We start from the raw sequence: 27,657 nt of genomic DNA on the forward strand, positions 1-27,657 counted from the left end.
CAAACATTTTACTGGAACTGCTTCTGAATACAACACAGAGCTTCAATGTCACTTTTGTATGGTTTCACTGCATCATTTTATGCTCAATTTGTACGCAGCACAAAAACGAGCTTACAGGGTACACCTGTCAGTGTTAAGATGCTTATGTAGATGCCTGGCAATTGCATAGGATGACATGTAAAAATGTCAAAGCATGCGTATAACAGTACATGCTGTGCACAAGCCATCACCTTTAAGTTTGAAGAAATGGCTGCCATATACTGTATGGTAACAGCGTGACAGTTCAGAGCGCTGAGGGAACTCAGACTCTCCAGACTGTAGACATCACTCAAAGTGATTGTTTAAAATTGAAACAATTTCTGCTTGCAAATTCCATAAGTGTGGGCAATGTACAACTGATTTCGAAGTGTTAAAACTGAGCTGTACTTTGAAAAAGTGATTTTAGTTTGAGAGCAGGCAAGATTCATGAGCTTTTCTCTGTGTGTCTGTCTCTTGGAGAATTTCTTAGATGTAGATTAAGAGTAGCTGTCAGCTAAACACTTCCAAAGAAGTCAAAGTGGCTGCGGTAACAAGACAATGTAAGAACAGCAGTAAGATGCCAACACTTCCACAAGGTCACAAAGTCATATGCCAGTAGCAATAATTACTCATATACACACAGAGTAAATATTTAAAAAAAAATAGAAAAGGTTTGTGTATTTTCAGAATAACAAATTATTTCGTCATCTTTTTATAGTATGAGCAATTTCATCAAAGCACACATATTGCAGGAAGTCAAAATTGTTTCTACTTTTGATTGACAAAATGGATCCCGAAAACTGAAAGCGAGAGAGAGAGAGAGAGAGAGAGAGAGAGAGAGATGTTTAAGCATATGTTCGGAGAAGTGTTGTTCACTTGAGGAGCATCCTGGAGTAAGCTATCAGTCAACAGAGAGCTGGGAGGGAGGACTTGACAGACACATTTATTAGGAATGGGATGACAGATGACACATAGCTCAAAGTGGTGTAAAGGGACGTGTGTGGGGACTGCTAATTGCACAAGAACAGATATTTAAGAGTATTAGTTCAGCGTGGTACGCTCCCACACCTCTAGTTTCCAAACAGCTGAAAAGCTGTACCTCAGATCTTTTCCTCTTTGTGTTCTGCTTATGCTGTTATTCTTGTTTTTATTTCCATACTCTGTCTGTAGTGCTCGGTGGCAGAGCATTATGGGAGCTCAAGCACTCTGTGGCATCTGAGAGGCATGCCTCTGGGGGAGAGGTCTGACAAATGCTGGGTTTAGTTCCGTGACTGGCCCTGTGACTGCTGAATTACTCCGCTAGGAGGTCCACTAGCTCAGAGAACACCCTGTGACTGCGGATAACCAAAGAGTGATGTGATACAATTTATTTCTTTCATGCAGAATGATTGCAAAGAAAAAAATAAAATAAATAATAAGTAGCCAAAAATGTTTTTTTTTTAATTGTCATTAATTACTTAACCTCATGTCATTCCAAACCTGTAAGTTTATTTCTTATGTTGAACACAAAAAATATATATATTTTGAAGAAATAAACAGTTGTTGGTCCCATTGACTTCTTTAGAAAGGAAAGAAACACTATGGAAGTCAATGGGCAACATCAGCTCCTTGATTACCAGCATTCTTCAAATTAACTTCTTCTGCATTCAACATAAGAAATAGACTCATACAGGTTTGGAACAACATGAGGCAGAGTAAATGATGACAAAATGTACATTTCAAGGTGAACCATCCCTTAAGTGCGTGTATTCATAAAGCATGTTTCTGTTATATTTTGCACATGGGTAATCTTTAACAATATTCTGAAGGAAATGCAATTCTATCCATCCATGTATATTAAAAACAATAAAATAAGATTATCAATCACATGCCTTGGTCTTGGCAAGAAAACTGCCCAACATGCCCCAATGGTTTAAGCTAATTTTATTTAAATTATTTATTTATTTAATGTTTAAATAATTATGAAATATAGCATTAGGTGATGATAATTTGTATTAAAATTGGAAGTAATGCATGGGAAAAAATCCCCACCACTTACAGCACACATTGCTGTTGGCTGCTATTAAATATGTATCCAAACTCTGTTGACTTTATTCAGAATATCTATCAGACACAACATCCTTACTTAAGTCAACAGTTTTAATCATGAATAATTATTAAGTTATTTGGCTATAAAATTTATGAAGACTGTCCTTCCACATCAGCACAGAATAATTAATATTCATAATCTCTACCATTACCGTAGTGACGTCACAACTCATCCATTTTCAGCATCCCTCCCCACTCTAAACTCATTCCCCTGCAGAAAGTGCACATTTGGAGGTTCGAACTCCTTGGGGAATGAGCCATAATTTCATCCATGTACCCTTGTCCAAGCTTCATCACTAGCTTGCTCCAGGGAGACTGTCCCTGTTATAAGTTTGCTCTAAGTCACTTTGGATAAAAGTGTTTGCTAAATGGGTACCATCTTGAACCATGGTACCACTACAGTAGGATAACAGATGCTTTTATCCAAAGTGCTTGAAGTACACTCATTACAGAGACAGTCCCCTTGGAGCGACCTAAGTGTCTTGCTAAAGGGCACAATGGTGATAGTTCATGGATTGCCTGTTGCAGTGTTCAAACTAGTAACTTTTTTGATTACAAGCCCAGAACCACTACATCATCCTATTAATAATAATAATTAAAAAAAAGTAAAACGGCAAGAGTGAGAGAGTGTGGGAATCATCAGATGTCCTCTGCGCAATGCAGATGGAGATACAAGTGCTCAGGAGGCTAAATGCAATGGAAGACTTTTTTGAGGTTAATCTCTACTGTATGCATGAACTAGTCTAATCTGTTCTGCGGCACTATTGATGGACCTGATAGCGATGCTAATGCATTAGTAAGAGCTTTCACGGCAGGGCTGAAGTTGCATAGATATTATATGCATGCTTGTGTAGCACAAAGGCCTGCTTATGCATTTATTTCCTTTACACAAATCTTTGCAGGTCATGCTACATATTGTACAACATCCCATCTCACATAAAACATATTCATTATTTGCTAATTTGTTATTTACACAGACAATGACACATAAGATCTATCTATCTATCTATCTATCTATCTATCTATCTATCTATCTATCTATCTATCTATCTATCTATCTATCTATAAAAAAAAAAACTATCTATAAGCACTTGCTGAACATAAACAGTGCAAATATAATACAACACAGACTAAGCAGTGAGGGCAATACGCAAATCAACCATCCCTCCTCTGCAGTGTCTGCGATCCTGAACAGGGCTCACCATTATTGCTTGATTTGCACTGGTCGAGGTGGTATATTCTCTTGCCAGGTAGACAGTAATAACTCAAAGCCGGCTGCCACAGACACTCGGATGTTCCCCCGGTGAGACTGATTTGATGAGATGGCGATGCCTCCATTCATTTGACTGAAGGGCCTGAACAGCCCTGAGCGGATCACAGAGGCTCGCATCTCATATCTTTAGTGGCTGAGCCATGAGAAGGAAATGCATTTACTCGTGTACACACACACACACACACACACACACACAAACACACACACACACACACATACATACACACACACACACAAACCATGCCATAACCAGCACTTGCATCTACCCAGATCCATACATGCAAATGTATGCATATATCACATGTTCCCCAGCGTGCTATGAAGGTTATTTTGCGTTGTACATGGGCGAGTCGTGCATCAGTTAACCCCAGGAAACCCCTGCGCTAGTGCCTCAATGGCTCAATGCATCATCTTCCTGCAATCATCTAATAACAACCCAATAGCATTTTGTAATTCATTTTGATTGAATTGGGCTGTTTTGCCGTTATAAAGCCCATGGCGAATGTTCTTTGAGGTTGGTAAACAACATCACAATCACAGCAGGTGAGTGCTGCTCATAGATCACTGCCTGAAATTAAAATACATAATGAGAACATCCAACATATGTGCATGGATTTCACATCGAAGACATCAACAGCTTGGTCTGCAACTTGCTTGGAATCCTTCTTGATCCCTTGGCAAGTTTTTCTAGTATCTTAAACCCCATTAAAGTGATTAAAATGTAATTTGTTTTGTGATGAGATTCTAGTGATATGTTGTTAAGGTGAGAGGTGGTTTATCAGATGCAAGAGCATATGGAGATCACCTGCAGTGGAAACAGGAAGTGGTCCGCCAGAATTACCGGTGTAAAGTGATCTCGTAAATCAGGGCTATCAAACACTTTTTTTTAATTTCCTTTAAACCACTTTACTATACCATAAAATCCCCATGTATCCGTGAGGGAAACATCTTGCCCCGCCTCAAACCATGATAGATAATGAAATAAAATGTCTTAAAAGGATTAAAAATGCTTGGCCTAGCAAATCTGTAAACAGCCGGTTTCCGCATCCGACACGTTACTACAATGCATGTGTCAGGGAAAGTTTACAGCTTTCCAAATATTGGTCCAGCGAAGTGGGTGACAGAAGAAGTGGGAACGTGATGGCTGAGGGGTTTGGGGAGGGGGGAAGGAGCATACAGGAGCAGAAACGAGGGAGGTGATGTACGACTGCTGAGTCTGAAAATGCGACCGTGGAATTTACAGTCTTGGTGACGGGGGTGGGAGTGGGAAGAATTTAAAAGATGTTTTCCAATTATAAAAGATTGTACAAACAGGGCGGAGGGTAAACGGTGAATGCTCATGTGCTGTGTGTGTATGTACCGCTTCTTAACCTCTGTGTCGGCTGATTTATACACCCACTAACACACTCCTGAACTCCAAGAGTGTAATTAAATCAGGCCGCTCAAAACGAACATCCATTCTGCATTAGTTGTTCTCTCTGTGGATTTACTGTGATGTGGGGTGAAGAGGGTCTTCTCTGAGGTCTATAATACCAGGAGAATACTATTTGTTAGCATTAATATTCATCTTTACAGTCCCAGGACCACCCGGAAGTGTGAGATTTACTGTTAAATCTGCTACACTTGCTCTTGGTCCCACCTAACTTTTTGAGCCAATCAGTAACACTTTATTTTAGTCTATCTTAACTAGTTGCTTATTAGCATGTATTATTAGAATATTAGCCATTTATTAGTACTAATTAAGCACATATTAATCCCTTATTCTACATGGTCTTATTCTACATTCCTTATCCTACCCAATACCTAAACTTAACAACTACCTTACTAACTATTAATAAGCAGCCAATTGGGAATTTATTGAGGGAAATTGCTAAGTTAATAGTGAATGGGTGTTCCATATTCTAAAGTGTTACCAGCCAATCATTTGAGAATGTCATGTGACTAAGTGTATTTGTTCCGAAACAGGGACTTAAATTGTTATGTTCTTGCATTCTCTTTTTGGTTTGGTTTGCTTTTACAAGACAACATTTCAAAGTGTACCAAAATGTTGTATGCAAGTCTCAGAAAAGCACAACCTGGTAAGAGTGCACCTGTTTATATTTTGGAATTCTGTTCATAGCGTCATTCTTGTAATGCACCTGTTTCAGAAAAGAGCAATTAAGAACAGATGTGTTCTTTCGTCTGTTAGTTCGAATTGTTTTCTCACCACAACTAAACCGCTCCAGAGTGTATTTCCAATTTGGCAGAGACCAGCTCGCTCAGATGATCTCAGACCTATTGTGTTGGTGTGGGTCCAAAAAAGGTTGTTGTGTTCATACATGCCTAAACAAACTGAACTAAGGGTCAAAATACACTAGTTCTCAAAAAAAAAAAAGAAAGAAAGAAAAAAAAAAAACACTCCAACAACCCTCTACATTGCGAGTAAATCACACGCACATTTGACTACATTTTACTCTATGCAACTAAATGATGTCTATCGTTAGACATTTTCTAATAAATTCTTAGATTTTACTCGCCAGTGTGTGTGTTCAAGGCTATTACAAGATTAGCACATTTTCACTCGCTGAACACTGACTGAGGGCTTCAGAGTTCTCTCTCATCAAGCGATCTGTTCTTTTCATTTCATCTCAATGAAGAATTAGTTGTAGTATTATCTTTTAATAATAATTAATATGATCTATTACTATTTTTTTTTACAAAAACCCTGGATGTTCAACAATATCTTAAGCATCACCACCAGTCTCAAGTTCAGTTAAAATGACAAATATGCATTCATACATGGTTACCAAGTTTTAGTTCTAATCACTAAAGTTCTATCATTAAATAGTGCTTAATGACATAATGCTTGACTGAATGATTAAGAAGCTAAGATTTAAGAAGCTGTGCCATTTTACAAAGATGAGCTGATTGGAATCATCTATATATGTGTGTGTGTGTGTGTGTGTGTGTGTGTGTGTAAAATAGTATATCAGTCTGGCGAGTAAAAAAAAAAAAATTACTAGCCAATGGCGATTTATATTGCCAAGGTGTGCATAGAGGATTGTCCAAATTAGCCAGGTGTGAACGTGTCCAAATATCATGGCTAATTTGCAGATTGCACCACAACAATGCACAGTGTCTTAAACCTTTTATTGGTGACTATCCAGATTGATGACACAGCTTACAGGGAAAAGTCTACGTAAATTTGAAATTTGTCAGGGTCTTGTAAGGATCAGGCACTGGTTAAACACCCACTATAACAGAATTGTAGAAGAAAAAAAAAATACAAAAATATTTTGCCAGAATAAAAAACAAGTTTTGAATGGTCAAACACAACAATCTTCTAGAGAATGTGAAGAAATCTTACAAATGAGAGGGTGACTGTGGTGATTGTATGCTCTCTGACAGCTGACATTTTGATGTTTAGAGTGTAGGGACATTTTCGTTCCTTACCTGAATGTGTCATATGGTGATTTTATGAAAGGAATAGTTCACCCAAAATGAAAATTCTGTCACCATTTACTCTACCTCATGCTATTCCAAACCTAGAGTATGACTTTTCTTTCTTTTTTTTTTTTTGGTTAATAATGTTCTACCTGCTCCTTTCTGTATAGTGAAAAAAGTAAATGTGGGTGGGTGCTATCAAACTACACAATGACAAAAAGCACCATACAAGTATGTATCATACTATTCTTCAAGCCTCCAATAGTCTTACAACAACATTGTTCAAGGAACAGAGGGGAATCTATTTTTCGAAAATCTTGCCCTAACTGGGCTGACAGGGGTGCCTATGTTTCCCTTAACCACTGAAATATTTATCTAGCCTTGTTCTTTAAACTGAGAAGCAGAAAAAATAATTTATCTTGATGTAAATGTTAGGTAATAGTATCATATAATAGCACAGTATATGCTCATTCTTTATAAGTAAAAACTCTCCTGAATGTCAGTCTGATAGGAATGCCCTTATGTCTAATGCCTCACAGGTTTATTTCCAGACTCTGTTTTTAGTTTAGATCATCGCTGACTGATCTGACACTTTGTTTTTATTGTCATGGTGATGGATAAAAAAAATACATAAAAAGAAAGCTTTCAAGTTGTGCTAATTGCTGAAGTCAAGAGCGTGGACCTCAGCTTCTTGAGTTAGACACATACTGGTGTTTGCTGCTTTTATGCACGACAGTCAGATGTTCAGAAGTGTGAGGAGGTGTTTTTTAAGTCTAAACTGTTCTCAAAAGACTTATTCTCTTGACCATCAAGTAACAATACAAGATAGTCCAGTGGTGTGCATTACAGTTACAGTTGTCTGTACTTCAGTTTTATTTGAAGACTTAAATTAATTTGCAGGCTCAAAGAAAACATATTTATGCTTCCTTGGGCAAGTATTAATACCTGAGGCATCAACCTCCAGAAAAGATTATTCAGTAAAACCAGTGGTTCTTTAAAGTGTGGCGTTATTTAAAGGGGCCTTAAATGGCAGAGTGGAAGAACTTCAGTGAAAAACTACTTAAATGTCAGTCCCTTCCTCACACAACACTATCATAATATAGTGCACAAGTCATATATACAACTTTTATGATACTTTTATGTGCTTTCTAGAGCTTGACAGTTAAAATCTCCGTCTTCTTATCCCTTATTTATGTCCTTTTGTGTTCTACGAAACACAATGTTTCATGAGAAAAAAAAATGAGATCTTGAATATCATGAGGCAATATATCACTTTATTTCAGTGTAGTGGTCATGTTCATTTTATGTTTTTATTTTCTAGGAAGACAAGAGGCAAAGGACTGACTCACCTGTCTGCGAAGATCACGGGTCTTCTTGGTCATCTTATCAATAGCTGAATTCAGTGGGTCTCCTTTTTCTTTTGTCCCGGTCTGGAATAAGGTAAAGAAATTCGGTGTTAGATGTAATATTGTTCTGCAAGCTCACATCAGAAGAAGATGAAAGAGTAACAAACAAATCAAGAGAGAAAGGTTAAGTTAAAAATGCTGTTGTCGGCCTTGAGTGGGGTTTGGTGAGGGTTTTTTAAGACCTTCTTAAAACTTAAGGCCTGGAAGTGCCTCTAAATTTAGACACAGCAGTGATGGAATAAAGCAAGCGCCGCATAAAGCAACAATAGTGTGTAGACATGCTGATAGATTAGATTTAGAGATGGAGGCAAAGGTGAAAGACAAGTACACACAGGAAAAAAAAAAGAATAATAATGTTATATATTCACTGACTAATCTGATTGGCTGGCTTTATGAAACTTCCTGAAATAAAGGCACAACAAATGCTTTATTTATTATTTTATCAATCTGCCTGAAAATCACGGGGTCGATTCAATGAGTTCTAGTTCAGAAAGAACCAATGACTTAATTTATCAGGTTAGTGGAATCAAATCGATGAGAAAATTTAGTTTGAGGCTCTTAATAGCAAGTAAACAAGCAGCACTGCATATTTCACTTTGTTTTAAAGTCTGGGAAAGAAAGTGTATGTGTTATTTTGAGTGGACAACAATCTTTATCACTAGGTCTATAGACATTTCGATGTTTTATGTACAAGAAAAATCAATTTCAGATAAACCTTGCCATTTGTGGCCACATAAAAGGTCACTTGATATGTTTGTCAGACTATATCTTGCTGTTTAAATACTCGTTTTAGCCAGAATAAGCTGCAGTGTGGACTAGACTTGATGCCATGAGCAAAAAGTCTGGCTACGCGCGACTAGTTCAGGAGTGTCATGCACCATATAATCTGAATGCCCCGGTTTGCTTCCTGTCTGATTGTTCCAGAGGCTGTTGCCCTCAAAAATGGATTCTCGTTCCCCCGTCAGAGTGAGCTGGTGAAATGTGCCTGGGTTGAAATGAGGACGGTTCCTCTTGTTAGCGAGTAATTAAAGATTTTGCAGCGGTGGCGGCCGTCTCCCCTAGGTCCGATCTGCCAGACAGCTCACAGCTGGCTCCTGTATGTTTGTGTCAGAGGAAACTCTCACCACAGATGACAACACATGTCCCATCTCTCTCTCTCTCTCTCTCTCTCTTTCCCCTTTCAGCAGCAACACTGCAGGCTATGGCTCCGTACAAACAAACAGTATCCTATTAAATATGGACAGCAGGACTGAAACAGTTAAATCCCGGCAAGAATTTGCCAGAAAATGATACAGTGTATGAGAACAAAAAAATAATGGTGCAATGCAGGAATGTTTAAGAGGCCATAAAGTGTTTTATTAGGAACACTCTCAAAATAAATTAGGCCTAAATAATCGCTTGGAATCTCACCTTTTTTTTTTTTTTTTCTCATAAACAAACTGAACTGAAGTAATGATGAATCATTATCAAAGAAAAAACAAAACAAAAAACTAAATCATCTCAACATTGCGTAAACATGCAGAATGTCACATAAAATTAGATTTTTCACAATGGTGAAAGGTCAGAATCAGTCTGAATGAAGATTATTTTAGCTACATAATGATCCACGTGCAAAGGTTTTTGGCTGGGCATGAATTGATATTCAAAGCAAACTGTTAATTAGGCTATCAGCTTTCATTTGGAAGATGACCCTTAGAATAAGTACAGAATACTGAAGCCACCATAACCTTTACCAGAGCCACCATTTCAAATGGTATCCTTAAAAGCAGCATATAACATTTTTTTTTTTTTTTTTGGCACCACGGAGCACAATTAGGAGGCCGAGCACTAACCCCCCTTTACCTTTCAGCAAAGAGAGACAAAAAGAGAGAGAATAACAGCAATGAACCTGAAATCAAGCTCTCCAAGCACACTGCAGCACTGACTTCTTATAACTTAGAGCAGGGCCCTAAATCAGTCCTGTCTGAAACTCACAAACATCCAACAAACATCACTTTCAAACCAGGGCACTCACACATCTACGACAGAAAAATCTATATTTTAAGTGAACAGCATCACAGACCAGAAACTGCTTAACAGCTAGATTTGTATGCAGATGTATATATAAATATATTTTTTTATTTTAAAAAATAATATATTATTATTTATTTATTTTGCTTATGTTGATTTTTTTATTATCATTTTTTATTTTATTTTATGTGAAATAATCATGCCAGTGCTTTGAAACTGAAATTGGAATAAAGACAGTAAATGATAGTGAAAGAGAGCTAATTCAACAGAAGTTCCATCATGGATATCTGAATCAAAAATCAGATTGAATTAATGAACAAATTAATTACCTTTCCCATCATTGTACCGAAATGAAATCTTTCATCAGTGCTGACTAAAGGCAAGGCATCTTACCAGAGAATTGCAAATCAAAGGCAACAGTTGAAACAGTAGAAACAGTTGTATTCAGCCTGAGTGTTATGAGATTGCTCAAAATTAATGACCATGTTGCCAAGCAACCATCCTCTAGTTCCGCCTAGATGTTATTAATACACAGGCAGTGCAAGCTGGCTCATGTTAAATTGGCTAGTTCAATCAATATTCTTAAACTGGATGAAGAGGCAAGCAAATCTTCTTGGAATTCAGAATCAGCAAATCCTATATAAGACTATATAAAGCCATTTCCCTTTGTTCTACTAGGTTGTCATGACAGGGCAATTATCTGTATAGGACTTTAATACACAGGTGTCTGAAAAATATGGCCTTAAGAATTGAAAAAGTGCTGCATTGTTACAAGAGAAAGTTTTTCTAGAACATGAATTCAGTAAAGCCTGACAAAAAAAAAAATATTGGTATATTTTAGGGTTGGGGTTAAGGGTATCGACCAAATTGCATCGGTACTACCGAGTACTGATTCACGTTTGTCGGTGACAAATTACGGTACCTGAGAATGCATCTGGGCACATACGGTACAGAGAGAAAGAGAAAGAGAGACCCTGTGATGTGATGTCACCCCTGCAGCCCCTTCAAACAACACACGAGCCAAAATGTTCTGAAGTGTGGTTACATTTCTAGGGCCATATGGTTTCTGTGAAAATGCAGACGAGATCATGGAGTCCATTCAAAATACGTAATTTACTCTATAACATGTTCCACTTGCCTCTGTATGTATGATTGGCGGAAACGCGGGTTTGTTTACTACACAAAGCATGATTGTGACCCTCGCGGTGATTTTCGGCCTCTGCATCTCACTGTATGCATCTGACGGCATGAACAAAAAAACGTAATCTCCAGAGCTGCTGTGAGAGTCACTTCATGAGAATTTAACCATTTCATTTGAGAAAAATAGCATCCTCATACAGTACAGGAACTTCTTGGCAACCTGTCAAAATAAAACTTGAAAAAGGTTGGACTTATTTTCAGATGTTTGTTTTTTACTGAAATAAATGTTTTGTAATTGCGCAAACTGTAAAGTGCCCAAAAAAAGTCACCGTTTAGGTACTGGTACCGAATTTTAGGTACTGGTATCAGTTAAAAAGTGAACGTTACCCAACATATATAATGTAACAAAAAAATGAAAAAGGAGTGATATTTAACCTAAATATCGGAGTAGAAAATAGGCACATTTTCCCCAAAGATTTGTCCTGTCATACCAATTCATATTTCAATTCAACATCCTGTAGGTTGTGGACAATTCAATTTAAATTCCAGCTCATGAACTGAAATTGTGCCAAGTTTAATAATCCAAATTTTGTCAAAGGTAAAGCCACAACAAAGCTGTTGCAGACTCTTATGGAATTAGCATCTTTCAGCTGAAATCTGAAAGAAACAGAAGTACCTAGAGGCAACTCGACAGATTTCCTTTCTTTGAAGTATGTTTCTCATGGAAATAATGACATGGACAGGTACAAGGGAAAAACATGCAAGTGGGTTTCAGAATTGTTTCCAAGTTTTCACAAGAATTCTCACTCCTTTGCTTATTGTCAGAGTTTGAAATGCACACAAGAAACTCCAAATGAAGTTTCGGTAACACTTTAGAATAGGTAACACCTATTAGTTGCTTATTAGCATGCTAATTAAGAACATATAAATGCCTTAATCTACTTGACCTTATTCTACATCCCTAATCTTACCCAATACCTAAACCTAACAACTACCAACTATTAAAAAGCAGCCAATTAAGAATTCATTGAGAGAAATGTCACAGTTAATAGTTAACAAGTGTTACCTATTCTATTTTCCAGTTAATCATGAGGGTGAATTGACTGCACCTAGAGCTAATGTAGATAAAAACACTAGCTATGAATAACCTTTAGGCCTACTGATTTCCAAATTGAAGACACACAACTATGTTTGAAGCTTGCAAGCAGGAGTGTTTTGATTATTTGTTGGCTAACACAGATAATGACACACAAAAGTATTCCAGAACAGGTTATAGATGCAAAGAGCTTATTAATACTATGTGTTGAAGAGTGCAGTGGTTTACCAATAACAATTTGTCCATTAAATTACATGTTTCTACTACGGGGTTTAAATTCAAATGGGCTGCATAATCATAATGTTGCACAATATATAGGAGGCTCCAAACATCTGAGACAACTAAAAGCTTGCATTTTGCATTTTTATCGTTTAATTAATAATGTATTTATATTTGCCATCTTGCACACTATTTGGACATTAAGGGTAACACATTCTGTGACGTTATGTGTTTTCACCACCCTAGTTACAATCAATAAAGCAGTGTTTCCTGGCCTTTTTTGTGTTATGTACCCCTGTAAGTCTCAAGTAACCATTTATTCACTGCAAACCAGATCTATATATACAGTACAACAATATCAACACGTACACACATCTCGATGAACAAGCAAGTGACATCTTGCAACACAGCAGGAGTCACATATAGTCACATAAAGTCAAACTTGATGCTCATGCTGGCACACAGACGACTCATTCTGAGTATATACATATACTTTTCACGAAACTCTCAAAACATTGTACTGGATGTAGGACAGGTAGAAAGAATGAAGGTACAACTCTCTCAAATACATTTTTAATAATGGTCTCAAACTGTATTTACTCCCGAGAATGAGATGGAGAGGAAACTGAGACTACTGCATCAGATCAGAGTCGACAGAAACCAACTTTCAAAAGCCATCAAAGTGATGATGCTTGAAATAAATTGCGGTTTCATGCTGCTGAATATTTTCACTCTGAATCTTTGATATTTGAAGATATTTAGGTCCTAGCCTATTCAAAAGTCAATATAAATTATTGAATTTTATCAACTTCTAATGTCTAACTTACATTCAGTATGGAACAGATAAGTATATACGGTTTTTCATATTCAGTCAAATGATTTTAAATAAGTTCTCAATGTCTTATCGATTTTCCTTCACAACATTTAAAGGGAAGAGCAAACAAGCTTTGATCCAATCTAACAAGCACCTGGCCAACCCCAAGGCATCTCAGAGGGAAGTGCAATTCATACCTTGTAGATGCACAAATCTCAGTTTGACTCCTGAGAAATACATGGTACCTTGGAAAGGCTGCAAATATAAACATAGCAGAGAAACAGCCAACTGGAACTCTTCCAATTCATTATTTAATTTTCATGCCAGCATCATTTGTATTTATTTAAATAAATTAGTACTGATTAGCCACTTAACTATTGTGACTTCACCAGGTTCCTGGTGGATGGGAATATAGGACTTAAACCTATTGGTAATGTAGCAATATAGTTCAAATAGTTCAAAAATGTGTCAATGTATATATTCCCTTATTAACATATGGAATTATATTGTACAAGTATTTTCTTAAATTCATTCAAAAATGTAAATACTAAGGGCTGGATTACTTAAAAAATCATTTACTCACCATCAAACCCTGTATAACTTTATTTATTTTGTGGAGCACAAAAGAAGATATTTTGATAATGGATCGACTCGTTTTTCTACAAATACAGCTGAAGCATTTTTCAAAATATCTTCTTTTGTGTTCTGCAGAAGAAACCAAGTCATATAGCTTAGGAGCAACATCAGGGCAAGTAAGTGATGACAGGATTTTCATTCTTGGGTGAACCGTGCTTTTTATTCGATTAGTTTAAACTCACATTTCAAAATTGAATTTTTAGATTCAAATTTCTGTTCACTTTGATCTGGTGCCAAAAGAGAGTGTTAGATGCAGGCTGCTTACGTCTGCAGAGCCCAGCCCAAGATGCTGCAGCATCGTTACTCAACCCCCTATTGCTTTCAGAGCCAAATGCTAATGTGTCATTTACCTATCACTAGAGGGAGAGGTTTAGCTGGGCCCCAGACCCAAGTAAAGCCACCTGCTTCTTTAAAACCCATGCAGTGAAGGTGTAACTACACAGTGAAACTCACATTGTTTCTTTCATCTAATTAAATATGTACATCATGAAAGTCTTAAAAGATAAAATGCAATTACAAGTTGTGTGTGTGGTCCTACTGTATAATTGCCTACATAATGAGGCTTTTATTTATTTTTTATTTTTTTAGGGACAGGCAAGAGGAAAACAGCTTGTAAACCAAACACAAGGGCTAATCAATTGGCAGCCCGTGGGCCCAATATGGTATGCTAATCATCTTCATCCAGCTCGAGGGAAGAGTACATCCAGGTCATGAGATCATGAGATATCTAAACTCTAGTTTAAACAAGTAGAAAGACAGTGTTATCAGTCATAACATCTGGAAAGAAATAGAAAGAAAGATGAAGATTATTATCAAATGGAGTATAGTTTAAAAGTATGCGCTTTTGGCTATTTCAGGTGCTTCAGGGGACAAAAAACAAACAATTACGTCAAAATGTGCGTTTTTGGCGAGTTATCTCATAAACATAGTCTTAAAAGATTTCTAAGGTAATAAATGACCTTGAAGACTTGGAAGAAAATTGGATTTGTGAAAGATTCACATCATGCGTGTCAGGTTTAAAATAGAAAGTGCTGCTTTTAAAGTGACACCTGCTGCAGTCTGTCATTGATGTAAATCAAAGAACAAAGAAAAAGAGGAAACACTCAACTACTTTAGTCAATGATTAGCTTGAATGAAGATTAATCTATATTATTTAAAATGTATAGTTTATACAGTAAGAAGATTGTTTTAATTATAGGCTACTTTGGCCAAAAAAGAAAATTTGAAATATAAAATTGTTATGTTGTTTTGAGTTTCATTGTAAAATGATGACAATGTAAATATATTAATATGCGATGAATCATGATTAATTACAGAAAAAAAGTGTGATTAATTAGTTTATCGATTGAAAGGACTAATGTTAACTTTTTATGAATGTTAATGTTGGTAATTTTAGTTAACTTTACTGGTGAATATGCATTTCAATTTCATTTCTAATTTTAAAGGCATCTCAGAAAGTATAATAATAAAAAAAAAAAAAAAAAAATAATAATAATAATAATAATAATAATAATAATAATAATAATCTGAAAAAAATAAAATAATAATAAAAAAAAAAGAACTCAAGATACCGTATTACTCTAAAATAACTCTAGATCACTAAGCAAATCAAATCCGAGCCACTGATCATGTGACCTTATTTGTGAAGGATTTTCATACAGTTCTTGAAACGCAAGATGTTTTTCGGAACATCTCTTATCATGCTGGAGAACAGGGACATTTGTTTAATTCGTTTTAGAACACAGAAACATCCAGATTTGTGTCGATATGTTTTCTTCTTCATTTTACTGTCAGATTAATGTGCCTCTTGTTAAATGTGAGATAGAATCGCTGGCCAACATCAAGACTGATGGCATGTTTTGTAGTGAAGTATCCACTCAAACACCACAAATACCACAATAACACAAAATGAAAAGAAGGCAGAGAGTGTGAGAACAAGAGAGAGAGAGAGAGAGAGAGAGAGAGAGAGATTTGTTAAGTTTACTCTACATAATAGGAAGTCAGATCATAATTAAGATCCGTTCAGCTGCAGAGCTGTAATTCACAGGAAGTGCTGCTTGATGGGACTGTGTTAAGCATTGCCGTGAGGTGCAGAATAGTGAGAATATTGTGATTACAAGATTGAGAACAGAATCGAGGGAGGTGACGATAGTTTCACCCTTCTGCGTGGAAAAGCATAGCTGTCACAGACCGTCTGTTTCAGAAGGCAAAACAGAGAGTCGCCCAATGAGTGAGATGTAGTCCTGCGATGAAAAGATGATTTTAATAAGGGTATTTAGATGTAATTATACACCAACTCAGACTTCTTGATGAGGGTGAGTGGATAAGGGACAACTGCGCAGAGTGTGTGTGGGTTTATAAGACAAATCGCACCATGAATTCTTCCCAACATCACTGAAGAGCGAAGAGTTTTCCTTTCTTCAAGATAGTATAATGCTTGCCCCATTTGAGCAAGATGTAGTTTTAACAAAATCTGTAATCAACACATGAAGGCCAAATGTCAAACACTACATATGTTGATTTAGAAACTAATTTGAGAAAATCTTTGTAAATGCAGGTTTTTGTAGATGATGCAACTTTTCTTACCACATTAGTATTTTTTGCCATTTTTATCGGCTGTTACACTGTTTAGAAAAAAAAAAAAAATATATATATATATATATATGTTTTATTATTATTATTATTATTATTATTATTATTATTATTATTATTATTATTAATTTTATTTTGTATTTTGTATTATTATATAAAGTAACAGACTTAATGTTTTTCTGTATTTTTATCAAATAAATGCAGCTTTGTTGGAAAATAAAATAAAATAAAATAAAATAAAATAAAATAAAATAAAATAAAATAAAATAAAATAAAATAAAGCCTTTATTAAAAATTTAGAGCTCATGTTCAAACAAATGCAGTCAGTTTTCTGTCCGAAAAATAATGCTTACCAGAAATAGATCGCCACTTTCATAATACATCAAATAAACATTAGCTTCATTCCACTATGACTGTACAAGAAATACAAGAGGACAGCCTACCTGGAAAATACATTTACAACTGTCCTTTTGAGCAGAAGTCTCCCGAGCATCGAGGAGTTTGCAAAACAAATTAAATGTGACTGGTTGATGGATGTGTTCATTTTTGATGGTCCCCTGAAAAGACAGGAGACTTACCGGGGATCATAATGTGGTGTAATGCAGACGTTTAAAAATAGACATGGCTTGATGCATGGAGGCAGGGAGGGGCCGCACTATGAGATCTGAGGCCAGAGAAAAGGAGGAGGAGAAGGAAGAGTTATTAGGCCAACACAAAACTGATTGTCTATTCCTGCTGCAGAGCGGAGCACATAGCAGCCATGCAATCTGAGGAAGCATGAACTGAATGGCAAGTGGGTGCTTAGGAAAGAGAGAGAGAGAGAGAGAAAGAAAGTGAGGGAGGTCAATGAGAATGAGTGTACGGGGAAACAAAGACCTACACTAATGAATGAGAAAGGTTAAGAGGGATGAGAAATAAGTAGTCTCGGAAAGCTGCTCTGTTTGGAGCTTGTGGTGGAAGGCCCGAAAAGAACTATTATATATTTGTCAGACTATCTGGGAGACTATTTTTGGCACACAACTCATTGAGAAAAACAAGGCAACAATTCCTCTTTTCTCGCTGTCAGCAGCACACTCCAGCCATATTCCCGACATGATCTGTCCTAGTGTGCACAATTAGGATTCATTTGTCCCAATCATATGTGGAACAGAATGTCAAAGGGTGCCTGGATTGTCTAATGTTTCCAGTGTTTATTATTTTATTTTTTTATTATTATTTATTTTTTATTATTGTTTCATTGGGCTATATACTTACAATGTTGAGTGCAATTCTAGAGCATTGGTTTGCAATGCATTTCCAAACATTTAAACATTCTATTGTTTGCATTGGGGGTCAGGTAAGATTTTAATACATTAATATTTTTAATTAGCAAAGAAATGCTATAAAAGTGAGATTTATAATGTAAAAAAAAAAAAAAAAAAAAGAAAAAAATAACAATATCAAATAAATCAAAATTTGCACAACCATTTTAATATAGATAATACGAATAAATGTTTACTGGGCAGCGAATTAGCATATTACAATTATTTCTAAAGGATCATGTGAAACTGAAGACTGAAGTAATGATTGCAAGGAAATCAAGGGATAAATTACATTAAAAAAAAAAAACAAAAAACAGAAAATGGAAAACAGTTTTTATATATATATATATATATATATATAAGTTTTCAGAAGTATAATTTATTATTCACATTTTTATATTAATTTCAAATACTGGCACCTACCATAGAAATGTACATGTGCACCAACAAACAAATAAATACTTATTTACTGTACGTGTCCAGTAATTAAAAATGACTGTGAAAATCTTTGGAAGTCAAAGGAAAACAGATTATGTCCTACTATATGAATTATGTACTTGACCACCAAAAACACATATTTTTGTGTTTGGTAGAAGTCAATGAATTGAGATTCAGCTTTCATCTTACACACGTTATTGAGCCCATACACAGTCCTAACTCCTCTGGCTCCATTCTCCACACATTTGCACATCTCTCATATCTGGCGGCTCCAGCACTGAGATGCTGAATGCAGCCTTGCATTTAAACACACACAAGCTTGGAATGCAGAGGACCGACTCCGACGCCGTGTCTCGAGGGGAACCGCTGCGTCCCTTTAAGGAACTGTTCTTAATATGGGGACATAATCCCATTTCATCAGTTCATTCTCCCCTGACGCTTCCTCTCTCATTTCATTTTTCCTTCTGAGTTATGGATCAGGGTGATGGAGTGCGAACGATGCGGCTCAGAGGAGGAATTTCCACTCGAGCCCCTGAGGCTTGTGGGAAATATCAATTCCCGCCACCGCATCAGACAAATCAGACGGGCTCCTTCTATTAGTTTACAGCTTGCGGCTCACCTTTTTTCTCCTCTCACTAACTTCATTTCTCCTCTGCTTCTTTTTTTCTTCTCTTCCACAAACAAAAACGCATATTGCCGACAATATTCTCTACTTGAAGTTGGGGGTAACTGACTAATAGTAGTAAGATATTATAATTATTATTATTTTGTAGTAGTTAATATACAACTAAATATTGTGTATTTACTGTATAAATGACAAGAATAAGATTGTAATGGCATTCACTAAAAAAAAAAAAAAAAAAGTTTGCTGTGTTTACAGACAGAGGTACACAAAACAAAACAATGTATTTACTGTTTTTTTACTAGTGTCTCTCGGTGGCAAGCGAAGGTGAGCATGTCATTACACTGCAGCTACTGTATGGTAAGCTCGTGCTCGTATCTCACGAACCTTTGTCAGCACAATGGTGTAAATCACACTTGCTTTAGTGATAGATGACACCCACCAAGACGCCAGACAGAACTGGCTTGCAGTCTGTAATGGAGCACAACACTCAGCTCAAACTCATACTACAGACAAGAGGGAGCTGGAGGAAAGACTGCTGCGTAAACAGGCTCTTTATGTGCCACTGATGTTCGGATTACCAGGAATTCAATGTAAAATATTTCTCTGGAATGCAAAAAAGGTAAAGTCTGGTTTTGATCAACAGGTCTCGATCTGGGTTTCTGGTCTTGATTCCAACTCTGTTGGTGAAACATCTTTGGACACATATGGAACATTAATATTCACAACAGATCAGATGATTCTTACAGAACAGGAAGGAAATCGTCAGTGCCAAAATCAAATGATCACTCATTGCTTGATAAAAACAAGTCCTTGTACCTCAAAAAAAAAAAAAAAAAGATGTGCAGACTAAGAAAAAAAACTTATTTCGTATATGGGTCTTTCATATTTCATCTGTATGGAAGCGAAAGTTTCTGAAGAGCTGAATATTACAGTTGAGTTGTCCCAGGGAGACTCTGAAAATGGGAATTAGACATTACAAGCATGTTTCATCCATTACGCTCAAAAGGATGTGCACTCGCCATTCTGAGGAAATGGAAAGATTGTTCGAAAGTTTTTTGTAGATGAATGATTTTTTGCCTTTTTATTTTATTTTTTTTACTTTTAATGTTGTCTGGAAAGAGGATACATATATATTATTTATTTGTCCAATTCATTCTTTAATTGCTTGTCCACATCAAAATCAACCTATGCTGCTAAGAACTTTTTTCTTAACCTTACCACATTATCATTATAATCTCTAATATAGGCTTTTTTCTATTTAATGGAATTAATTGTTTACTTCCATTTCTTGAAAAAAAAATATCTTATGCTCATAGGTTGCATTTACTTGCAATACAAAACATGCTATTGTGAAATATTACTGGTATTGGTAATATTACAGTGGTAATGTAATTTTTTTTTTTAGCAGCCATTACCCCAGTCATATGCTTATTCAGATTCCATCCTAATATGCTGATTTGGTGCTCAAGAAACATTTCTTATAATTTTCAATATATATATATATATATATATATATATATATATATATATATATATATATATATATATATATATATATATATATATATATATATATATATATATAATATAATAATATTGTGCTGGCCAATATATATATATATATATATATATATATATATATATATATATATATATATATATATATATATATTTTTTTTTATTATTTATTTATTTATTTATTTTTTTCAGGATTATTGCTATTTAAAAGAACAGCACATATTTGAAATATAAATATTTCTAATACTGTAAATGTCTTTAATTAGAAAGCGTTTCTTAAGGTCAATATGTCCAAAAGTACTGCTGATAGTTAAAGAAACACCCCATTGCGACAGTTACACCACCACTGCAGTGACGTTCTGCAGACACAGGATGTACAAAACAGGCCAAACACTGCAGGACAGAGGACTAGACTGAGCTGGAGTGAGTCAGTGTTCACACAGGATCAAAATGTGTCTCCATGGAGATGCACGAGTTCAGTGAAACATTTGTGTGCCAATGCAGCAGCTGGAAGAGAGACTGACAGCAGTCAGAACTGCCATGTGTGGACAGCCTCAGAAAGACCAGCGGCCCCCGGGATCTCCACTTCCTGGACCCTTAACTACAGCTAATAGGTGATTGGCTTGAAAATGCACAGCTCATCACATGCTGCCATCTGAACAGAACACAAAGATGAGGGGAAGACAGAAAGTCCGGACAGTCTGGCAGGCTGGGCTTAATAATGGGATGGTAGAAAGGTCGAGATTTTGTAAAACTGGCGATATTCCTGTGACAACAATTACACTGAGAAAAAAAAAAAAAAAAAAAAAAAAAATTAAACCATTTTTTATGAAGAAATAGTTAATAACTAATAAATAATTACAATAAGTATTTTCTCATCAAATTAATTCCAATATTATTTTGTGATATTTGGTACTTGACATGCATAATTTGTTAATGTAGCTGTATTAATGTTACACTGCCCAACCTGGCAGTGACCTCATTAACAAAAAGCTGGATGTACAGTTTTGCAATTTAATTGATTTTAGTGAAGTGAAAAGGATGACAGGAAACAATGTAGAGGCCAGATTCAAACTCAAACTGCCCACACAGGCACCACAGCTCTAAGTGGAGCTCAAGGTAGAGACTGTGACAAAAACTTCAACTCTTCCATCTCTCATTGCGACGCAGACTCAAAACGACTGAGTCACGTCGCCATCAAAAAGCAGAGCAATTATTGACTTTGATTTCCCTGTGAGAGAAAGCCAAGTGTCTAATTACAAAATTCTAAAAAGGAGGAACGTAAATATTCATTAAAGTGCTCTTCTTGTCACCATTTGAGAGAGGGGGAGAGAGGCTTTCGCTCTGACTCTGTCACTTTCCAAAGCACCTGAAGTAAGAGGCATCCAGACCATTTCAGCCTTCGTCAGTAAAATTTACACTAATTAAATGTGGCCTACTGAGGAGTTTACGTGAATGAGAAAGATTTACATATTGCATAACACTCATTATCTGGGACCTGTGAAGCCAGTCCAGTGAACAAAATTAAGCCTTACTGCTATGGGACAAGTTTTCTCTAAGGGTGTTTGATTGACATCCTTTGTGATTTTAAACCCATCTGATATGAACCTGTCTGTGTTCTTCCCACACAACCAACAAATTACAGAGCAAATTACCCAGGGTTTATTCGTCTATTTATTTTTTGACTTACTCATGCGTCCTCTGAGAAATCTAATACTGGCTGGATAGGAATGTCTATGATCCTGGTAAATTATATACTTTTTACAATGCTTCCCCTCATTTATTTTGACCTTTGTCGAATACCTTAAGCCACATTTTTTTGTTACTCTGCCTGGCGCACATTCATTATGAATTTTAACCTTTTTGCCAACATTTGCCTGGATACAATAACAGTTAGTTGTGCTACTGGCATCCCATGTTAAAAGAAAATGTATTCAATGAGTAGAGAAACTGCTCAGACTGTCAACTATAGTGGATGCATCAAGTGTGATTGTATGTATTACTGTTCAAAAGTTTAGATCATTAATTCCTTTATTTCATTTATTTATTTATTTTAAAACAAACAAAAGTGATGACAAAAAAAGCAGTGTATATCGTCACAAAAAATATATTAAATAAATCAAGTACTAAGGTTGCAATATTTAAATTAATTAATTAAGGTTCTAGAATAATTTAGGTAAATATAAGGTAAATACAGCCTAATACAATTATTATTGTTTTTTATATATTTGATCAAATAAGAATTCTTTTAAAAAATGAAATAAAATTGCAATCACACTGCTGCATTAAATCATAGCACTTTTGCTTGCGTGATATTGCTTTATTGTAACCCAAACACCAATTACAAAAACTAATCCCATCAAAACAATGCTTTGGATATGAGATTTACTCTTTTATATCTGAAGGCAGGCATCATAATCAAAATGTGTTTGTAAGTCTCTGCTATGACGGCTTTCGTAGCTCTTAACTAATATCAGAAAAGCATGTCACATTTTCGAACAGTCTCTTCAAAGACGCCCACTGCGTGTAAAACAAGCGATCTGAGCGCTCTAGTTTTTTTCTTCCCCTTTGTCTCAAGCACACGTTCACAAAGCGGCATCGTGACAAGCATCTCTCCCTCCCGCTTGTTTCCACTCATGTCTTGTGAGTCAGTGTTGCCTTTAAAGGTTGACTGACATGCGTGTGCTCAACGTCACATGAAAATACAGTGGCAGTGGGTGCAAGCCAAACAAACCTCTGAGATGGAGAACATGATGCACTGTGTATGTTGGAAGGGTTCTAAGGGCACGAGAAGGATCCACCCAACCTGAGCTGTGTGTGAGTGCATTGGGCCCGTAATAAAGCCATGCTGGTAACCATGACAACAGGTGAGATGATGACAAGAAAAAGTGTCACATGCTAAGACTGTATGTGGGAAGTTTAGAGTGAGAGAGAGACTGTGTGTGTGTGTGTGTGTGTGTTTGCCTAGCGGGTTGCTGGCCACAGAATAGAAGGGGGTGTTAGCTTAGCAGTAATTAAAGCGGCTGGCTAGCCCGAGATATGTTGCCTCCCACAACAAACCATCAAAAAACCCATATGCCCATAAAGAATGTCAACATATGTAAGTATAAAAGGATTTAAGCTTATTAGAGTGCTGCATTGTTTGTTCACCTTGCACCATAAACAAGCACATAAAAGGCAGTGCCATATTATCCAATCATGCGTGTTGTACTACCTTAAAGAACAACAAGGGATTTCAAAGATTCCAGGTTTTTGGCGACAGAAAGCCTGACTCACTTCAAAACAAAGTTCTTTTGCAAGACTGGTGCAAAGCACATTCTCTGGCACACTCAAAGCACACTAACACACTATGCATGTAAATAATAATAATAATAATAATAATAATAATAATATAATAATAATAATAATAATAATAATAATAATAATAATAATAATAATAATAACAATAAAAGTTTCTAGATACATTCTACCATATCTATACATACACACCAAGGGCCCTATTTTAACGATCTGAAACGCAAGTGTCAAAGCGCGAAGCGCAAGTAACTTTGTGGGCGGGTCTCGGCGCTGTTGCTATTTTCCCGGCGGGATAAATGGCTCTTGCGCCCAGCGCAAATCTAAAATGGGTTGGTCTGAAGTAGCTTCATTATTCATAGGTGTGGTTTGGGCGTAACGTGATTTTAGCCATTATGGATTGCTATTATTATGGCGTATTTACCAGGCGCACGCCATGAGCGGTTCACAGCCGAGGAGACTGATGTTCTTGTAAGAGCAGTGAAAGACAGAGAAGTTGTGTTGTATGGGGATGGGAGAAACCCACCCAAAATAGGGTTGGTTAAACAGGCGTGGGAGGAAATAGCTACAATCGTTTCATCAATTTTTTTTTTCCTCGTTCTTGACGGACAAACCAATTTGTTAGATGTCCTTATATACATATATGTCTTGCCACTATTGGGCAAACAGTTCTGATCCTTAATTACTACAATTAGCCTGAATAATTTGTAAGCTAGATTTATGCCTATTTTTTTCACATCTTCGTGGCACACCACAATGATTTCCGTCATCTCATGTGTTAATATTGTTTTAGTGTAACAATTTATGATTTGCAAAAATAACTGTTGCATCTGTGTAGATTACATGAGCAAAGTGTATGCGAGTTGTGCACGCTTTACATTATGGTCAAGCATGCGCCCTTAAAATAGCATAATGAACAACGCGCCACTGACTTTAGACTAGGTTTTTTCTGGTCAGTGGCGCAATTGTTTAAAGGAACAGCAAAATAGCACCAGGGATTGTTTGCGCCGGAACACGCCTCCTTTTTTGCGCTGAACTGCCCAGGGAGCGCAAGTTCATTCACTAGTTTAGCGACGTGCTTCTGTGGAGGGAAAAGCGCACTTTGCGCAGGTGCAAAATAGGAATGACACATGCGTCGGTGTACAAAGTCAATTGCGCTGGGTGCAAGATAGGGCCCCAAAAGTCTGTATATTGCAAATAATTATGATTATGTTTTTATTCCCTTAACATTCCTCTTGTGGCCAGTACATAGTGAACATATAAAATAAATAAATAAACGTATTTTGTGTTAAACAAGTTGTTTTTGAAAGTGGATGCTTGAAATATGCTAAAGCTTTTTATTCATGTAAAATTCATTGTATATAGACCACCTTTAAAAGACATTTTTTTTTTTTTTTAATATTGAATTGAAGAGTAAATAGCTTATTTTTTCTTAGTAGCATGTTAGTTATGAAGGGGAAATTTATTGTAATTTTAACTTAATAATAAAATAAACTTTATAATAATAATAGGCTTAAAGGCAGGGTAGGTAAACAATTTATAAACAACTTTCTTCCAAATTTTTTTAAACTTTCTATATATATCAATGCATAATTCAATCACCTTTATTTATATAGTGCTTTAAACAAAATACATTGCGCCATAATTAAAATGTAAGTACTCTGATAAAAAGAGTATAAAAATCGAGTGACTCTAGACCGTTTAATCTGTATTAAATACAGCTCATTATTTCCATTCGGGACGAAACATAGGATTGGCTTAGGCGACTGTCACTCTCTCGCAACCATGGCAACCACACTTTTGCCACACATGACCTGCCCACTTGCGCGCGTACGTTTGATTTGAGGAATTCAAGAGGCACGGATCCTAGGAATACCAAAACAATTGTAGAGAAACAGCAAGCAAAATTCACAGTACCGGCCTATGCAGTTAGTGAAGGCAAACCAGGCAAAAAAAGGAAGACAGTAACAGTACAAGAAAAGGCAATGAACAAAAAGTCTTTGGATAAACAAAGAAATAAAACGTGAGTTAATATCGGCGTGGCTTTCCAGCAATGCGAGAACTGAGGGAACTCAAGGGGCTGAAAAGTGACTCCTTGATGGCTTTATTTCTGCTGGACAGGTAAATCTTTATTTTTGTATTTTGATCATACATATTTTTTTGTTTATTTTTTCATGAAGCATGTGTCATTAGCACACGTAGCTGCATAATATAGCTAACATAACATTACTTAGCGAGCCGTAGTAGAGACGATAAATAATCTATAGGCCTAGCTCAAGATGATAGCTATAGCGTGGCTTTGGAAGGAGCCCAGAAGGGAGGGGGTGGAGTGAATGGAAATAATGAGCTGTCTTTAAAACAGTCGTGAGAGGTCTACAGACACTCAATTTTTTTATACTTTCTTTTTCAGAGTACTTACATTTTAATTATGTATTGATATATAAATAAAGTTTAAACAAATTTGGAAAAAAAAGTTTTTATATATTTTTTACCTACCCTGCGTTTAATAAAAGTAAGAATGTAACAGACCTACGTTAAGCATTAATTTGTAAATGCCAAATACTCTTAACATTGCCAATGATTGATGTTTTTGGTAATATTTCTGGCTATCACCGATAAAAGTTAATCGTTTTTCGATGCACCCCAGCAAGGGGAGGTTATCAGGGGGCAGACATCATGTTGCCTGTCACGTCATTTGGGTTTCATTATTGAGTGCAGTGGCACCGAGAACATTATTTTTCACACACTTTAAGCTCATTTATTTTTCATATATAATAGGATTAGTCTAAAGAATCATTCGGTTTGTAATGCACTCCGGACCAAAAGTCTCATACTGAACGGTTTAATAGGAATACATGTATCATAACACCCTTAATAAAAATGTCTTAAGTGTTAATGTGCTTAAGTGTTAATATAACTGCATAAATGAATGAATGACTGAATGAACGAACGGACAAACAAACAAACAAACGGATTAATGAATACATGCAAAAAAAAAAAAAACTCAAGCTCACTCTAGACAACTAAACAGTGAGCAATTAAATAAGAATAATATACTAATTATAAGCAATAGGACAACAACACTGCTTTAGAAAAAATAAATAAGAAAAACTACATACATTTTATAAAGTATTCAAATGTATAAAATATTTTTCACAGTGTAAATTAAATATATATTTCTTATTAAAGTTACAAAAGTGATTTAATCAAGAGCAGTGAGACATTTTCTCTCTATGGTTATATGATTAACATGAAGGACAGACAGCAGTAATATAAGACTATATATTATATTTTTTTTCTCAGCTGATTTCTTATTACTGTTTACGAGGATACTTTTGGCTTTCTGACAAATACAAATGAGTGTATTTAACAGTTTAAGGACTATAAAGCAGCAAAAATATATAGCAAAATTTGTTCTCTTTTCTGCTGATTGTTTCAATGGCTTAAAATCCCTTGTTTTTAAAGCACAATGCTTAAAAACATGTGCAAACAATACATCTGTGTGACCACATAGCACAGAAATGTCAAATGAGCGTGTTATACCTATGTTTAAATTCAGAATTAGAAAACGTAGTTTTCCAGTATAGTAGTAGCATGGACAAATTTAATTGCATTTACTTGTGACTTCACAGATTTAATAAACTTTTGTGTAATTATTTATCATTAAAACCCCATCAAGTTTCTAGGTTTCTAACACATGAGGAGAGGTTTCAGACAGAGAGCAAACAGTGATGGCGGCCAGCAATAAAAGAATAAGGTACAGCAC

The 27,657-nt window shown here is 35.9% G+C and overlaps 1 protein-coding gene across 1 annotated transcript in view; it reads right to left on the reverse strand.

Moving 5' to 3' along the window:
* LOC127948770 (catenin alpha-2-like) overlaps positions 1-27,657 on the reverse strand; it is a 403,027-nt gene that overhangs the window by 88,626 nt on the left and 286,744 nt on the right. Inside the window, exon 8 of the mRNA XM_052545461.1 lies at positions 8,152-8,232. Coding sequence (XP_052401421.1) covers positions 8,152-8,232 — 81 coding nt within the window. The remainder of the gene's footprint in view (positions 1-8,151; positions 8,233-27,657) is intronic.

The sequence above is a fragment of the Carassius gibelio genome, chromosome B1 (assembly GCF_023724105.1).
Source record: "Carassius gibelio isolate Cgi1373 ecotype wild population from Czech Republic chromosome B1, carGib1.2-hapl.c, whole genome shotgun sequence".
NCBI lineage: Eukaryota > Metazoa > Chordata > Actinopteri > Cypriniformes > Cyprinidae > Carassius > Carassius gibelio.